Below are 18,445 nucleotides of genomic sequence, written 5' to 3'. Positions count from 1 at the left end.
GGGTTGGGGCTCCTGCAGCCTGTGCCCCCTGCTTTTGGGAAAGGAGCCATGCTGCTGCCTCCTGTCCTCATTCTCCACAACCCCCTCTGGTCTCTCTGGACTGACAAGGGCCATCTTGGGTGACCAGGCCATGGCTCTGTGCCTCAGCATGCCCCAGCACTGTCAGTGATGGGTGCTCCTGAGGCCTGGCTGCAGGATACCCCTGTGAGGGCCTCGGGGACACGGCATCGGCTGGGAGCCCGGCGGCAGTGGTGACTCAGCCTGGGGGCGCACGCTCTCCTGTCATCTGGCGCCTGGTGCCCTTTGGCCGGCATTCCTCTCCTCTCGCTCCTCTCAACAGTTTTAATTCCATTTTTTGAGCTGAGGTGGCAAAGGGACCCTTAACGAGCTCCCCAGGGAGGCCGGCTGGCTGGTAGGCCTGGTCCCGAGTCCGGGGGAGACTCAGGGCCAGCTCAAGAGAAGGCTCCAGAAGCCAGCACTGGCTCCAGAGAAGGCCCCTCTGTGAGCCAGAGGCGTCAGCTCCCAGGGCCCCAGGAGGGCTTTCCTGGGTCCCTGCCCACGGGGTGGAGCCAAGGGAGCTGCTGGGCCAGTGGTCGGGAGGAGGGAGGGGCACAGTCACAGGCCCGATGCCAAGCTTGGTCGTCCTGGGCCCCGTGGAACCCTCCAGGCCTCAGGGGCAGGAACAGAGCAGGGTGGGGCTTCGTGGAGTGAGGGGCAAGGCTCCTCTGGGCTACCAGGAGCTCCTCTGGGCAGCCCTGCTTGGAGGGACTAGGAATCCAGGTTGTGGCATCAGGCAGGAGGAGGCGAAACGACACTCCAGCAGCCAACTCCTCATTGCAGCGCCCTCTCCCGCTGCATAGTGCCCTGGGGATGGGGCACAAGCCCTCCATCCTGGCTCCGAGTCACTGAGCATCCCCCAAGGCCCTGCTACCTGGACTCCCCGGCCCCCCACCAGGTGGCCTGCGAATGCCTCTGTGCAGTCAGTGAGAAGGGCTCCCGTTCAGAATGGGCACAGAAGGGGCCTGCCTCCTGCGCCTGGCACCATGGCCTGTGTTCTGTTCACTGCACACTGAGCCATATATTCAACGCCAGTCAGGTAGGTGTCCAACCCTGCGTCCTTGCCAGGGACAGGGAGGAAAAGGCTCACCCGAATTTAAAATAAGCCAAGTACGGGAATGAACGGCCTCGTCACTGAACATGCTGGGAGCTGGAAGGACAGAGGCAGGAGGCAGGTGTGGGCCGAGCTAATGGGGCGTGTGCAGCCAGAGAGGGCAGAGAGCTGGGGGTTGGCGATCAGCCTCGCCCTCAATCCTACCTGTTGCTGGCAAGGAGAGGAGTGGCGTCCGGTGCCTTGAGCCCATTCCCTCCCTGCCCAGGGCACCCTCGCACCTGTGTCTGTTCAGGGCCAGCCCCTGCCACCAGGACAGCAGCCCCGACCTCAACACAAACAGCCCCTCCTCAGGCCCCCTGGGCCCTTGGAGATCCTGCTGTAGCTCCTGCATCTATGTCCTATTGCTGGGCTCTGGCCACCCCCCGCTGTGAGCCAGGCCCCCATCTATGTCCTATTGCTGGGCTCTGGCCACCCCCGGGAGCCAGGCCCCCATCTACGTCCTATTGCTGGGCTCTGGCCACCCCTGCTGTGAGCCAGGCCCCCATCTATGTCCTATTGCTGGGCTCTGGCCACTCCCTATGAGCCCTGCCCAGTCTCTTCATCTCCGATGCAGGACCTGGTGCCATGAAACAGATGGGCTGAAGCCTTGGCATTCTGCAAGCAATAACAGTGGGTGCCCAACCTTGTCCACGAGCTGGAGGCACAGGCCTCAGAGTCCTCCTCCCCAGAGCCCTCCTCCTCAAAGCCCTGCTCTCCTGAGCCCTCCTCCCCAGTGCCCTATTTGCCGCTGCCTGCCCAGCCCCCTGGACTTGGGCTCCAGGGGAGGACTCAGGGGTCCCAAGTGACCCCCGCTGGCAGCCTGCAGCAGCCTTTGTGCATGGGAGGGCCTCTGTTCACTGGGTGAGGGTGGGCGGCTGTTTCCTGGGGGGCTGTCCTAGCCCCTCCGCGGACGCCTCTCTCCTGGCTCTGCTCAGGACTCAATGTGGGTGTCCTTTCCTGCCGAGAGTTTCCTCTGGTGCAGGGCCAGCTGCCTCTGGTTCAGTTTCTCCTTTGGAAGGATCTCTCTGGTGAGTGAATTCCACGAGGCTGGTGCCCATGTCCCCAGCTGTGCTTTTCTACAAGCAGCTCCAGTGCACAAACAGGCTCAGCCACTCGCTGCTGCTGGCTCATGGGAGGCCCCCAGCTGGGCCAGGCCTCCCCTCTCTGGCCCCTGCCAGCCCTGAAGCTAAGGGAGACCTGAGCCAGGTAAAGTCGTGGTGCCCACTGCTTTGGCTCACTCGGACCTTTCCTGCCCATTGAGTGCCCCTCCCACCGGAAGCCCTGGAGGCACCTGGGGGAAACTGAGGCTCAGGAAGGGAGGGGATGGAGACGGTCATGCCACTGGGACCAGGCCCCCTGGGGTCTGCCAGCACCTGCTTGGCTGTGCATGTGGCTGGGCTGCATGGGGCTGGGGCTCACCTGCGCTCGCTCCTGCTGGCTCTGTGCCTCCTGCCGTACCCGCTCCAGCGCCCTCCTGGCCCTGGAGAGCTCCTCGCTCAGAAGGCTGCGCTCTGTTTCTTTCAGGGACAGGGCCTGGACAGGACAGGGTATGCTTGTGAGAGCGTTGGGGAGTCTCGGGGGAGGGATGAGGCCTCCTCTAAGGAGAGGCTGTGGCAGGATGCCGAGTGCAGAGCCTCTCCTGGACATAGCATGTTCACGTTCCTGTCTGCACATCCCTGCCACTGGAGAGGAGAGGCGGCTCCCACAGAGGCAGCCCTGGGCCCTGGGCCCTTTCACCCTCTGAGCGCCTGCCCTCTGTCCGACATCGTCCCACCTCTGTGTCTGCGCTTAGGCACGTCCCTGGGGTATCCTCCCCTTCCTCTGCCTGTCCAAGATCCTGCCCTTTCCATGCAGTTTGGGGGTCTTCATGAGCCACCCCCATCCCTCTAGGCAACACTTGCTGCAGTGCAGAGAAGGAAGCTTAAAAGCCCGAAAATGCTCCATCTCCCTGATGGTGTGGGAGAGACACCCTCAGCTCCAAGGGCGGCATATGCTGCTCCGCGGACCAGGCTGTGGAAGCAATGCCTGTCAAATCCACACATGTATATTCTCTCTATGCCCAGGCCCATTTGGGGGAGGGCAGCCCAGAGACATGCGTGCACCTGTGTGGGCTGACCTATGCACAGTGTCACCAATGTGTCACCAATGTCTGTGACACTGCCGTAATGGCAACAAAGCTGGAGGCAACCCAGACACCCATGGAAGGAGGAACAGCCGGCCACAGGAAGACCCAGTCCTGGCAGCTCAGCACGCAGCCCAGAAACAGAAGAACAAAGCTGCAGATACACAGCTGGGAAAGGCCACCGAGATGCTTTGATAATTGAGAAGAGGAAAGCCCAGGAGCTGGCGTGGACTTTTCATTCCCTTTGTATTAAAAATGCAGTGCTGGGGAGGTAACGCTGTATATTTCTGTTTGCAAGCAATCTTTGGAGGGTGTTGCATAACAGAAGATGTATCAGGTCTTTGTCCTGGGTCCTTGGAGGAAGCTTCTAAACCCTGGGGGTTTCTCAAAAGTGTGGAGTGTCTGCATTATTCCTGGCGGGCCTCTGGGACCACACCTGAGTTTATGCTAATGAGGTGACTCAGGGTGGGCTCCTACTGAATTTCAGGATGGGGACTGTCTGCTGAAACACCATTATTAGAGGGTTGGGGCTTTGAGCCACGGGATGTCAGCCCAGCCTCCCAGCAGTCAGAGAAGTGGGCTTCAATCACATAACCAGTCACTCCACCGATCACGTTACACAGTGAAACCCCAATAAAACTCTGGACACCAAAGTGCAGTGGAGCCTCCTGGCTGCTGAGCACACCGGGGTGCAGGAAGGTGCTGGGCTGGCTCCACGGGGAGGGCGCAGCAGCCCCTGTCTGTGACGTGCCCACCTTGCCCGCGTGTCTCCTCTTCTGGCTGGTCTCGAATTCCATATTTGATAATGAAACTCTAAGAGTAACAAGAGGCTTTCCTGAGTTCTGTGAGTCATTCTAGTGAAGGGCTGAACCTGAGAGGATCATGGGAACCCCAAACTTGTAGTCAGGTGGTCAGAAGTGTGGGTGGCCTGGAGACCCCCGGGCTTGTGGATGGTGTCTGAGAGACGGCGTCCTGTTGAGGACCGTGCCCTGTGGGGTCTGTGCTCTCTGGGTCAGAATTGCATGGGCCGATTACAGAGGAATCAAAGAGAAAGGACAACTGTTCCCTGAGTGGCCTAGTGAAGGGGAGGGGCAGGAGTGGGGGACTTTTCATTGAATGGCTTTCTATATTCTAAACAATTTTAAAAATTCTTGCTCCCCTTCCTCCCTCCCTTGAGGCCCTGCTTATTTTGCTCAGCTGGAGGCCGGTTGGCTATTTATGAATCTGCCCTTGCTGGACTGTAAGGTCTGCAAGGGTGGGGGCCCTGTCTCTCCCTCCTGTGCCCCTCATTACTGGACACAGCAAGGGAGTGTTTATTAGAATTTTAGGCAAAACTTCATCAAATACAGAAGTGTGGCATTCTCTTGGGTGAGGGCTTCGCTTTGCAGACAGGCGTGGGCAAGCCGCCATTCAGACACAGTGGGTCAGAGAATGGAGGGTTCCGGTGGAGACAGCCCCTCCTGGGTCAGCGGCTCCAGGTCTTTGGCTCTTGCTCCACATATAATTCCTCTTCTTTGTTACAGAAATAGATCCCCAAAGACTGTTTTGTGACTGGGTCATCACAGGTTCCTCAGGGAAGTGTGGGGAAGTTTCCTGCTAGACCCCGCAGCCCCACTTCTCCACTCAATTTCTCCACACAGGCCGCCTAGAATAAAGGGCAGCTGGCCTAGCAGAGGTCCCCGGAAAGCTCACTTGCTGCACCGGCAAGGGCTCCCCACAGGCCAGCCCGTCTGTGCTGTGCCCCTGGGGTGCCCCTTATTGTGGTTCTGCTGTGGGTCCAGGGGAGGGAGGGCACTAGCACATGGTGTCTGTCTGCCCTCTTAGCCTGCGCTCCTGTTTTTTTTTTTGAGATGGAGTCTCGCTCTGTCACCCCAGGCTGGAATGCAGTGGCGTGATCTCTGCTCACTGCAATCTCAGTGAGAATCTCCTGGGTTCAAGCAATTATCCTGCCTCAGCCTCCTGAGTAGCGGGGATTACAGGCACCCACCACCACAACCAGCTAATTTTTGTAGTTTTTTTTTTAGTAGAGACAGGACTTCACCATGTTGGCCAGGCTGGTCTTGATCTCCTGACCTCAGATGATCCGCTGGCTTCAGCCTCCCAAAGTGCTGGGATCATAGGCATGAGCCACCAAGCCTGCACTCCTGTTTGACAGAGGTCCCCTCTCTTGGAGGCTGTGTGTGCCACTGGGAAGCTGGGATTAAATAATCACATGAGAACAGGCCACGTTGCCCAGTGGTTGGTCTCGGATGGGAATGAAGGGCTGCATGGGGGCCTTGACGGGCCACCCACTCCCCAGATGTGTTGCTTCCCCTGGAGCGTCTTTTCTCATATATCCAATGGGAATAATATCACCACCTCCCAAGGGGCTTTGAACTTAGCTTTCTCCTCCTTTGCCTGGCTCTCAGCCCCTCTTGCGTGGACCCTGCCTCAGCCTCTCCCCAGTCTCCTGGCCCCAGACTCTTTTCTGCCTAACTCCTATCATAGCACCCCTGCTCAAGAACATCCACTGGCTCCCTATCACCTGATGCTGGCGCCCAAGGCCCGTCCCAGCTCCACTGCACACCTCTCTCACTGCTTCCACTCACGTGCAGCCTGGCAGCTGTGCAGAACTTCATGCAATCCCCAGACATCCTGCCAATGTCCACGTCCTCTCCACTCAACACTACTATTCCCCCTGTAAGGCCTTCCCTTCCTCTATCTAAGGATGCAGAGTAGTGGGGCAGTTAAGAGCACAGAGCTCGGTGCCCAGCAGGTGCACTGCACAACCCTGTGCAAGGCATTCAACATTTGTGGACCTTAGTTTTCTCACCAGTAATATAGGGATAATTAGAGCATGTGCCTCAGAGTGTTGCAGGAATCAAATATTAAATGCAGAGAGTTTGACAATAAATCTTGGCTATTTTGGCTACTGTAACTCCTCCTGCATTTTGTCTTTTTTTTTTTTTTTTTTTTTGAGAAGGAGTCTCTGGATCTCGGCTCACTGCAACCTCGCCTCCTGAGTTCAAGTTATTCTCTTGCCTCAGCCTCCCAAATAGCTGGGATTACAGGTCCCCACCACCATGCCCGGCTAATTTTTTGTAGTTCTAGTAGAGACTGGGTTTCACTATGTTGGCCAGGCTAGTTTTGAACTCCTGACCTCAAGTGATCCACCCACCTCGGCCTCCCAAAGTGCTGAGATTACAGGTGTGAGCCACAGCACCCGGCCTGTAATTTGTACCAACATCTTATAGTCCTTATCACCCCACGTGACACAATGTGGACGTGTTCATGTGTCCATTCCTTTCACTCGACAGTGAATTCTTCAGGGTAGCATGATATGCTAGAACAGCCTAGACTCAGGGTAGCTTTTATAGGGCTAGTGGCTGAGTCTCAACTGCTGGTGGGATGGAAGGATGGCCAGATGTGTGGCTGGTAGTTGTGTGCTTGGCTTGGTGTTTGAGTTGGATACACTGATGGATGATTGGATGACAGGCTGGTTGGCAGATCCAGGTGGATGGATGAATAGACACATGGATGGATGGTTGGATATGTGGCTCGACAGCTGAGTTTGTGAACAGATGAAAGGATGTTAAGTGGATGGATGGATGGATGGTCAGATGGGTTGTGGATAGCTGTGTGGATGGAAGGTTGGGTGCATGGATAGTTGAATGGATAGTCAAATGAACTGATGAATGATTGCATGGATGGTGAGGTGTGTGGATGGACAGCTAGGAATGTGGATGCATGGCCATATATCTGGGTGGATAGAAAAGTGTGTGGAAAGAAGAATGGATATTCAAGTGAGTGGGTGGATGATGACAAGTGCGTGGAGGGACATTCAAGTGCATGGATGGATGGGTGGATAGATAGATGAATGGACAGATGGATGGATGGATGGGTGGTGGGTGGGGGGGGGGGGGGGGGGGGGGGGGGGGGGGGGGGGGGGGGGGGGGGGGGGGGGGGGGGGGGGGATGGGGGATGGATGGGGTAGGTGTGTGGATGAGTGTATGGATGGATGGATGGGCAGGTGGATGGAGGATGGGAGGGATGGGATGGATGGATGAACAGGTGGATGGGTGGATGGATGGATGAGGAGGTGAATGGGTAGATGGATGGATGAGCGGGTGGATGGGTGGATGGATGGGTGGATGATGGATGGATAAATGGATGGATGGGTGAATGGATGGAGAGATGGATGGATGAACGGGTAGGTGGGTGGATGGGTGGATGGATGGATGGATGGGTAGGTGGGTGGATGAATGGACAGATGGAGGGATGGATGGAGAGATGGATGGATGAACGGGTAGGTGGGTGGATGGGTGGATGGATGGATGGATGGGTAGGTGGGTGGATGAATGGACAGATGGAGGGATGGATGGAGAGATGGATGAATGGATGGGTAGGTGGGTGGAAGGATGGATGGATGGGCGGATGGATGGGTGAATGAATGGACAGATGGCTGGATGAACAGATAGGTGGGTGGGTGAGTGGATGGATGGATGGATGGGTGACTGTCCATCGTGACTGCTGTGGAAGAACAAAGCTGCAATAGCAGTGACCTGGAAAGGCTGCACCTGCCTGAGGTGTGGCCACATGCAGCCCTTGTGCTGGGCCAGAGGTGACAGGTGCAGTGGGTGTGAGCAACCCTGCTGCCCCCAGACCCCACCATCACCTGTTGCATCTTGTGCTCCAGTTGGAGAAGGCTCTCGTCCCGCTCCTGCTTCAGGCTCTGAATTTCCCCCTTCAGAGCCTCTCTCTCGGCTGCACTTTTTGTCACCAGCTCCTTCTCCTGCTCCAGCTGGCATCTGGCTACCTCCTTCTCCTCTGCCAGGGTCAGGCTCAGGGTCTCCTGGGCCAAGGTAAAGGGATGGGCTGTGAGGTCCGGCAGGTGAGGCCAGCAGTTGTCTGTGGTCCTGAGTGGGACCTGGCCCATGGGACGCCAGGGCTGATGGGCCCCAGGGGCTGTCCACTCCAGCCAGCTGCACACCCCCCATGTCTTCCCCTCAGGGTCACCAGAGCAGGGAGGGCCTTTCTGGGTCTCAGCACCTGTCATCCCATATTGATCTATCAGTTTGTAAACCATTCCTGAGTCTCTGCAGTGCATCTGCCATGGAGGGGTGTAAAGACATGTCAAACCAGGCTTCCAGAAGCCTGTGACCTGCAGGACAGCTCTAATGAGTGTGGGGCCCCCTCCAGCCCTTGTCCTTCAGACTGCACCAGACCAGCCAACAGCCTGTCCAGCCTCTTCCATGAGGGAGGCCCGCCCCAAATACAAACCCAAGCCCAATGCGAGGGCTCCACGGGGAAGGCCCTGGGTGCCCACGTGAACTATAAAGAGTGAGCCGGTCCTTGCCCGGCCTTCCCTGGCCAGGCACCTATGTCGCCGAGCTCAGTCTTTCAGGACCCCCTCCTCCCAAGGGCGTGCCATTCCCTGGGACCTGGTGGCCTTCTAGGAAGCTACTGGTGGGCTCCTGGGAAGCAGACCTTCTCCCTCTGGAGCTGTGCCAGGGCCTCACGGTGGGCCGACGCCTGGCTCTCCAGGGCCCGCTGGGCCTCCTGCTCCTGCTGTGCCACCTGTCGCTGGAGCCGCCCCGTGTCCTGCCGCAGCTTCATCTCCTGGACCTCCCAGTCACTTTGTAGCTGCTCCATTTCCACTGTGGGTTGATGGGTAAAGTGCGCTAGGGCCTGGCACGTGGGCCCCTGAACCCTTTGGGACTCCCTAGACAGTGACAGCCTTGGGGGCGACCACTATCCACTCCAGGCTCCGGGAGTGGGTTGCCAGCACATTGCAGGGTGGGTGGAGCAGGGTCAAGGCTACACGCTGACCCTGTGGCCAGAGCCCAGTTCTGAGCCTCAGGCCGGCACCAGGTGCAGCCTGGGCAGGGTGTTGCTGGTCCTTATGGGCGAGGGTGGCCCAACTCGCTCAGTCACATGAGCTCCAGGCTCACGTTTGTGCCCCTGTGGGCTCCAGAGAGGGGGTGCAGCACGTGTGGGCACTGAGCTCCATTCCAGGGGCCGCTACATGGCTGACTTTCCGGGAAAGAGCTGAGGGAGCGCCCTTCGAGCACCTTGCAAGGCCTGCCGAGCGAGTCCTGCACTCCGGGCCTCCTCCTCCAGCTGCTCCTGCAGCTTCGTGGCCAGCTGTTGGGCCTCAAGGAGGCTGCTCTCCAGGGAGTCCCTCTCTGCCCTGCAAAGGTGCAGCAAACAACGGGCAAGTCATCCCCAAGATCCTGGGTATAAAATGCTCTCTATAGCTTTACACGGGTGTTAATGAGACTCAGCTGAAATGCAAATAAGTGGAAGAATGTTTTAGAAATTATGGTGCATCTCTGGAGCACCATGTGCTATTAACAAGGATGAGGAAACTATTTTCTATTCTCATGTCATGAAAAGAGTCTGCCCAAAAAGCCACACACCCAACTGGACCCCCACATGCAGCGCGATTCCATCATGCGAAAAGCCTGCTTGGTGCATTTGTGCATGGAGATGCCGCTGCTCAGAAGACACCCGGAGCACACACCAACACACAGCAGGGCCCATTCCTGGGAGGGCGGGTGATGAAAGACCTCACATTTCTAACAGTTAATTCATCAATGGTCCAACCATCAATGGCAAGTTTCATTCTTGCTGTTCACTTCCCTGTGCTGGGTGTTTATCCGTGAACAAAGCAAGGCATCAAACAACACGTACAAACACACCACAAAGACTCAAACACAGACACCCATATGAACACACAAATAGTAGGTGCACAACCCCAGATGAGGTCCGGGCGGGCCATGGGCCACGGGGACCCTGGCAGCTGCTGATCAGGCCCTGCCTCCATTTCTCTTCCATCTTTCTGGCCACCGCTACCCCCTTCATCAGGGGTGGAGCACATCCCAGCCTTCTGGTGCTCGCCAGGGCTTGCAGAGGGAAGTCCTCTGGGCTCAGGTCAGAACCCCCAGAAACCTCACTCTGCTGCACGCTACTCTGCTCGCCCTCCAGTCCCTCCTCCCGTAAGTGTCCTCATGGCCCCCATCCCACACACCCAGGCTTTAGTGCTCTCTTCACGGGGCAGCTCTTCCCACTTCCGCGTGTAGGAAACCCTCCCTTCAAGTCAGCCTGGAAACCCCTCCTCCTAGAGGCCCGCCTGGTCTCCTGTAAGGGATGTGGCCTCTGCTGCTCAGATATTGGACGTCTTTGCCTGAAGCTTGGGTACCTGAGCATGTGCCCAGCCTCTCTCTCCATGGGGGCCCAGGAGCAACTTCAGGGTCTCCGCCATTGAGCCCCTGGACTGGAGGCCTGGCCCCCCACAGGGTGCTCCGAGCAGGGCAGGGCTGCTTGGGGTGTGGGCCGGCGGGGACCTTGGTCCATCTTGCTGGCTGACAAGCGGGCCAGGACTCCATGAAGGGAGGGAGCAGGTCCCCACTGCTGAAGCCTTGTCAGGGCCTGAGGATCCGAGAGTGGAGCCCTTCGTAAAGGAGACCCGTGGGGAGGCCTCATCAGAAGCGAGGAGCTGCAGCAGGATTTCCCGCACTCAATGGTCCTGAATGTTACCTGTGAGCTCATCAAAATGGCAGCGTCCACGCTCTCCGGCCCCACTGGGCCAGTCAGATAAACACACAGAGTGTGTCTGGGCAGATGTGGCTTCAGGTCAAGCCCCTCTGTCACCAGAGGCTCAATGGGCCATCAGGACGCCCTGTTCAGTGGCCTGTGATGCTGGGGCCTGCAGGGCTGCCATGTGCAGGGGACCCGGGTGAGTGGCAGGGCTGAGGGAAGGGCAGCTGTCAGGGCAGCACCCAGGCTGCTGAGGGCTCTGGCTAGGGCCTGTGTTCTGGGCAGCAGACCCTGCCGGCAGGAAAGGGACCTCCAACCCGGTCCTTGGAGCACCCAGGGCCCAGGAAGGAGCATGGGCAGGAGCCCAACCCGCAGCAGCTTCCCTCAGGTTTTCCTTCCCGATTGCTGTGCAAGCTTTCATTTGGAGAAGAGGTTTGTCTGCGAAGAAGCTCAAGGATCCCAGACTCCAAGGCTTCTCATGCCTCCCAGATTCTAGAATTCCAGGAGGAAATCTTTTCAACAAAAATACTTAGCAGTGCCTGAGCAGGGCCCTGAGCAGGGCCTATAAGGCACAGAAGCCATCAGCTGTTGGGTTTCGGCAGAGGCTGCAGGACCCATTCGGATCACCAGGCAACAGCCTACACACATCCTGTTCTTGCCTGTGAGTGCCCGTCCCAACTTCTGGGAGTTGCCCTGAGGGCCTTTGGGCTCACCCGCCCACACTCTCCACCTCATGTGTCCCTGGGCTGACCCTGCTCCTGGCTCCAGGGATGGGTGTGCAGCCCAAGCCTGGGATCAGGCCCTGTGACTCCCGGCAACTAGGATTGGTATAGGGATGTCACACAGCTCAAGATGGCCCATGGCAGCCACTCTCGGGCCTTGTAGGGAGAAGGGTGCTCTGTGTCTGCTGGAAGGGGGACCCTGGGGTGGCTGCTGGCCATCTTGCCACCTCTCAGAGTGAGCCTGCCTGGGAATAAGATCTCAGAGTCAAGCTGTGCTGAGGGAGGGAGAAGCAGGATTCTGAGGGCACTGTGGGAGTGCCTGAATCCAGCCATACCTGAAGCTGGTTTCACCCTGAACTCCTCAGCTCCATGAGCAAGACATTCCACATCTGCCTTCCACTGGTCTGAGCTGTGTTTCTGCACTTGCCACCACCTCTTTCAGGAAGGTGACCCCAGCGCTTTCACTGGGTTGACCTCTTCTAGATGCCCTCCCCCAATCCAAAGGCACTGTGCTTGCCTCACTCACAGCCCATTTCATGTGCACACACTCCCTCCCAGTCCTTTGTCATGGTGTGAGTGTCCCCATACCCTGCCACACTGCAGACTCTCTGCAGGCAAGGACATGTGGGACATGCCCTGACTGGCAGGCCTTTGCACACCTGAGATCAGCTGCCTCTTCAGCTGCGAGCCGGCCCTGCCTCTCCAAGGCCTCCTGTTTGGCCAGCAGCTGGGCCCGCTCCTCAGACAGAGCATCCTTTCCTTGCAGGGCTTGCTGCAGAGTGTCCATCTGGGCCTCCTGGTCCTGCAGGCTCTGAGCCAGCTGCTCCTCCAGGGCCCGTTTCTGGCATGTGACCTAGGGGAGGTGGGGAGGGGACAGTCGGGAGAGAAAGAGAGTAAGTGGGTGGGTGAGCATGGGCCTCTTGAGGGGAAGAAAGGACTTCAGAAGAAGTGATTTTATGCAGAATGGCACGGAGGTGAAAGTGGAAGAAGTGGGTGGACCTCAGAAACACATGTATGTTTTTACAATAGAGGGGGAATCCACTCAGGTACCCTGAGTGGATGGGGATGGTATTGAGCTGGGCACTCCTAGGTAGGAGCCAACTGTCAATCTAAGTGGTACCATTTGTTTGTCCTCCAGTGTCCAGGGTTCAGGAAATACTGCATATAAATGGCAATAGAAGGTAACAGAAAACTAGATTGCTGCAGACCAACACTTCCACCAAGAACATCATAAAAATCTAGAGAGAATATATCACAAGAATATGCAAGAGACCTCAGACAGCTGAAAAGACAGCTGGGACTGAAGGAGTGAAGATCTTGGAGAGAAGGGAGACACAGAGGAGTGAGCCCAGCATTTGGTGTCTCCTCTTCCTCAAGGCATTTGCTCATTTAAGAGTTTGGGCTGAAAAATTGAGATGCCAAGAAGAACTTCTGGCAGTACCATGGCCTGAGGGGGACAAAAATTAGGGTTCAGAGCCACCAAAACAGAGAGGCTCTGATAAATATCACAAGACATCAAGTTGTATTCACAGCAGGGCTTGACCCTAGTAGTAGTGGTGAATCAGAAATAGACCATCCTTCATAGACGCTGAAGCTCAGGTGTGAGTCATCCCAGTCACTGACTGGATTACAGTGACCTTCTACCTTCACTGCCTGCCAGGGTCAAAAGTAAATTCTGGCCAGGTGAGGCGGCTCACGCCTATAATCCCAGCACTTTGGGAGGCCAAGGCAGGCAGATCACTTGAGGTCAGGAGTTCAAGACCAGCCTGGCAACATGGCGAAACCCTGTCTTTACTAAAAATACAAAAATTAGCCAGGCATGATGGCACACACCTGTAATCCCAGCTATTCAGGAGGCTGAGGCAGGAGAATCGCTTGAACCCAGGAGGCAGAGGTTATGGTGAGACAAGATCACGCCACTGCACTCCTGCCTGGGTGACAGAGTGAGACCCTCTCTCAAAAACAAACACACAAACAACAACAAGAACAAAAACCCTTTCTAGAAGAAGAATCGCATCGTCAAGATCCTCAAATTATTTCTATAATTTATTATATATAAGATTGACTATTTAATCAAGATCTGGCCTATCAGGAGACAGGACCACATGACAAAAAAACACAAATAAGAACAGAAAATAGATATAGATCCTCCCACCCTGGTTATCTAGATATTGGAGTTATCAGACACAAACTTTTAAATAGCTGATTAATATGTTCAAGAAGATGGATAGCAAGATGTAAAGTTTAACAATAGAACTGGATACTAAATATAAAAAAGACAATTTAAAATACAATAACCAAAAGTTAAAAAAAAACTAATAGACAATGGCAGATTAGACAGAATAAAAGAAAGGACTAATAACCTGGAAGAGAGACAAAAGAATGTGTTCAGACTGAATCATAAAGAGAAAGAAGAATGGATAGAAAATACACAAGAGTGTTATCGACATATAGGACAAGCTAAAAATGCCCATCATATGTGTAATTACAGCCTCAGAGGGAGATGAGAGGGCATATTTGAACAGATACAGGCCAAGAATTTTCCAAATCTAATAAAATACATCTAGCCATAGACTTAAAATGAGCTGTAACCCCCAAAAGGATAAATTAAAAGAAAATGTCACATATATACAACTTAGTAAAGTTTCTGAATACCAAAGATAAAGAAAAATGTTTCTTAAAAAAACAAAGGTTTCGAAAAAGACACATAGCTGTGAAATGAACAAGACTGACATTTGCTTTCCACACCACAGTGAAAGCCAGAAGACGATGGAATGACTTCATTAAATTTCTGAAAGAAAATAATGGCTATTTTAGTATTCTATACCCAGTGAAAACATTCTTCAAAAGTAAAAACCAGGACTTTCTGCTTCTGATAATGGTGAGGTGGGTTGTTGAAGACCAACCCTCCCACCTAAAGCAACTAGAAAAGCGATACAATATACAATCCAATAATCTGTTTAAAAGTGTTAGAGAGACACTAAGGCAGTCAGGCCCCAGGTGTTCAGGCTACAGAGAGAAATATATTAAAGTGAGCCTGAAATTTTGACTACAACAGATTTCCCCGTTAAGGTATCTGCCAAGTCCTAAGTGACACGGTGTGTAGAGCCTCAGTGTCCAAGAATAAATCTTTAGGCCGGGCTTGGTGGCTCATGCCTGTAATCCCAGCACTTATGGAGGCCAATGTGGGCAGATCACCTGAGCTCGGGAGTTTGAGACCAGCCTGGCCAACATGGTGAAACCCCATCTCTATTAAAAATACAAAAATTAGCCGGGCATGTGCCTGTAATCCCAGCTACTCAGGAGGCTGAGGCAGGAGAATTGCTTGAACCCAGGAGGCGGAGGTTGCAGTGAGCCGAGATCGCCCCATTGCACTCCATCCTGGGCGACAGAGCAAGACTCTGCTTAAAATAAATAAATAAATAAAAGCTTTAGCTAAAAGACTGGGAACATGGCCTAAGATTGCAGCAGGCTTGTGAGATTGAAGAGGTATAACTTAGAGTTCAGATATACCAAAGCAGCCAGGGAATGAAAACAAGAGCAGATATCAGAGAGCAAGGAAATGCCTTGAGGTGAGCCTGAGATTCTATATTGTGATTTTTAAAAAGTGGTACTGCTGGCTGAGTGCATAATCCCAGCTCTTTGGGAGACTGAGGCAGGTGGATCACTTGAACCCAGGAGTTTGAGACCAGTCTGGGCAACATGGCAAAACCCCATTTTTACAAAAACCACAAAAGTTGGCTGGGCGTGGTCATGTGTGCCTGTAGTCCCAGCCACTCAGGAGGCTGATGTGGGAGGATCGCTTGTGCCCAGAAGGTCGAGGCTGAAGTGAGCCATGGTAATGCCACTGCACTTCAGCCTGGGCAGCAAAGACCCTGTCTCGGAAAATAAAATAAATGGTACTGCTTTGAAAAAGTATGTATTTTTTATAATTCAGAAGTAGTAAAGGACCAGACTGAGAATCCGAACAAAAAAATAGCAGCTGAGAGTCTGGGAAGTCAGATAGGACTTTTGGAAGTCCTATCTGAAATAAAGATAATAAATAAAAAGAAAATAAAACCTGGAGTTTAGGGCTAACTAAAGAGGAGGAACCCTGGTAAACACCTGAGATTTCCAATTAGGAGCACAGGAGAGTTATACCCTGGGATAAGCCAGAAATAGACGACTCCTCACAAAAGACTGAAGTACAGTTACAAAGCAGCTAAATCCTGGACTGGATAAAGGCGATTTATCCCTATTCCGATTTCCCAAAGTCAAAAGCAAATTCCCTCTAGAAGAAGCTTATATCATTCAAAGCCTTAAATTATCTCTATGAATTATATCTACAAAAACACAGTCTGTCATTCAATCAAAAATTATTAAGCATAATAAAAAAGAAAACAAAAAATATTAAGCATACTAGGAGACAAGGCCAAACTACTGAAAATACATAAATAAAAGACAATAGAAATAGCTCATTAGGGGATCTAGATGTTAGAGTTATCAGACAAAGACACAAAAAAGTATTGTAATTAATACGTTTAAAAACATACTCAAGAAGGTAAAGAATGTTACCAAATAACTGAAATGTTTGTGAAAAGATGAGTGTGTCTGTGTGTGAATGGTTAAAAATAATTATTTAAAAGTAAAAAATATTAATAAAGTAATGTACAGTTTATAACAACATGCACAGAAATAAAATATAGAACAACAAGAGCAAAAAGGATGGAAGAGATGTCTTAGTAAAGTGTGCTGCTACAGCAAAGTACCTGAGACTGGGTAATTTATACAGAACAGAAATTTATTAATTTATCTTCTCACAGTTCTAGAGACTGGGAAGTCCAAAATCAAGGTGCTGGCAGGTTCAGCTGTCTATCAAGGACTACTCTCTGCTCCCAAGGCTGTGCCTTGATGCTGCATTTTCTGGATGGGAAGAATGCTGCCTCTTCACATGGTGGAAGGCATAAGGGAAAGTGAGACACAAATGATGCAGGAAGCCCCTTTCGTAAAGGCTTTAATCTCACTGATGAGAGTGGAACCCTTATGGCCTAAATCACCTCTTAAAGGTCCCACCTCTTAATACTATCACAATTAGTCATTAAGTTTCAACACCTACATTTTGGAGGGGACACATTTGAAACATAGCAAGGGATAAATGGAATATATTGCTGGAAGGGTCTTACGTTGTTTGTGAAGTAATACAATATTTGGATATAGACTGTGCATATCATAATTTTAGGGTAATCACTAAAACTAACAAAAAGAAACACAACTAAAAACAATCAATGGAGAACATAAAATGAAATACTAAATAAACATGCAGCTAACCCAAAAGAAGGCCAGAAAGGAAGAATGTAAACATATTTTTAAAATATGAGACAAACAGATGGCAAATTCCAAGATGTAAATAAAGCATATTAATAGTTACATTAAATGTAAGTGGTCTAATAAACACTCTAATTAAAGATAGAAGTTGTCAGAGTAAATATAAAGGCAAGATCCAACTATGCCTTTGACACATGCTTCATTTGTTAATTTTTAAATTTTTTTATTTCAATAGGTTTTTGGGTAGCAGGTGGTGTTTGGTTACATGAATACGTTCTTTAGTGGTGGCTTCTGAGATTTTGGTGCACCCATCACCTGAGCAGTGTACACCATACACAATGTGTAGTCTTTTATCCCTCACCACCCCCAACTCTTTCCCGAGTCCCCAAAATCCAATGTATCATTCTTACACCTTTGCATCCTCAGAGCTTAGCTTCCACATGTGAGTGAGAACATATGATGTTTGGTTTTCCATTCCTGAGTTACATCATTTAGAATAATAGTCTCCAATTCCATCCAGGTTGATGTGAGTGCCATTATTTTGTTCCTTTTTATGGCTGTGTAGTATTCCATGGTATGTGTGTATATACATATATATATATCACATTTTTAAAATCCATTCATTGATTGTTGGGCATTTGGGCTGGTTCCATATTTTTGCAATTGCAAATTGTGCTGCTATAAGCATGTATGTGCAAGTATCTTTTTTGTATAATGACTTATTTTCCTCTGGGTACATACCTAGTAGTGGGACTGCTGGATCAAACAATAGATCTACTTTTAGTTCTTTAAGGAATCTCCACTGTTTTCCATAGTGGTTGTACTAGTTTACATTCCCACCAGCAGTGTAAAAGTGTTCCTTTCACTGCATCCATGCCAATATCTATTATTTTTTGATTTTTTGATTATGGCCATTCTTGCAGGAGTGAGGTGCTATTACATTGTGGTTTTGATTTGCATTTCTCTGATAATTAGTGATGTTGAGCATTTTTCCATATGCTTGTTGGCCATTTGTATATCTTCTTTTGAGACTTGTCTATTCATGTCCTTAGTCCACTTTTTTGATGGGATTGTTTGTTTGTTTTTCTTACTGATTTGAGTTCTTTGTAGATTCTGGATATTAGTTCTTTGTCAGATGTATAGATTGTGAAGATTTTCTCCCTCTGTGGGTTGTCTGTTAACTCTGCTGATTTTTTTTTTTTTTTTTTTGCTGTGCAGAAGCTTTTTAATTTAATTAAGTCCCATCTATTTGTCTTTGCCTTTGTTGCATTTGCTTTTGGGTTCTTGATTATGAAGTCTTTGCCTAAGCCAGTGTCTAGAAGGATTTTTCCGATATTATCTTCTAGATTTTTTTTTTTTTTTGAGACAGAGTCTTGCTCTGTCACCCAGGCTGGAGTGCAATGGCATGATCTTGGCTCACTGCAACCTCCGCTTCCCGAGTTCAAGCAATTCTCCTGCCTCAGCCTCCCGAGTAGCTGGGATTACAGGTATGTGCCACCACACCCGGCTAATCTTTGTATTTTTAGTAGAGATGGGGTTCCACCATGTTGTCCAGGCTGGTCTCAAACTCCTGACCTTGTGATCCGCCCACCTTGGCCTCCCAAAGTGCTGAGATTATAGGTGTGAGCC

General features: G+C 51.9%; 1 protein-coding gene across 1 annotated transcript in view; it reads right to left on the bottom strand.

The window, feature by feature from the left end:
* The window catches only part of CROCC2 (ciliary rootlet coiled-coil, rootletin family member 2), a 78,299-nt gene that overhangs the window by 26,823 nt on the left and 33,031 nt on the right, over window positions 1-18,445 (bottom strand). Inside the window, 5 exon segments of the mRNA XM_030803712.1 lie at window positions 2,570-2,683; window positions 7,927-8,103; window positions 8,739-8,908; window positions 9,323-9,441; window positions 12,172-12,365. Coding sequence (XP_030659572.1) covers window positions 2,570-2,683; window positions 7,927-8,103; window positions 8,739-8,908; window positions 9,323-9,441; window positions 12,172-12,365 — 774 coding nt within the window.

Source organism: Nomascus leucogenys, chromosome 22a (genome assembly GCF_006542625.1).
Source record: "Nomascus leucogenys isolate Asia chromosome 22a, Asia_NLE_v1, whole genome shotgun sequence".
NCBI lineage: Eukaryota > Metazoa > Chordata > Mammalia > Primates > Hylobatidae > Nomascus > Nomascus leucogenys.
This window is presented reverse-complemented; position numbering and strand designations above follow the sequence as displayed.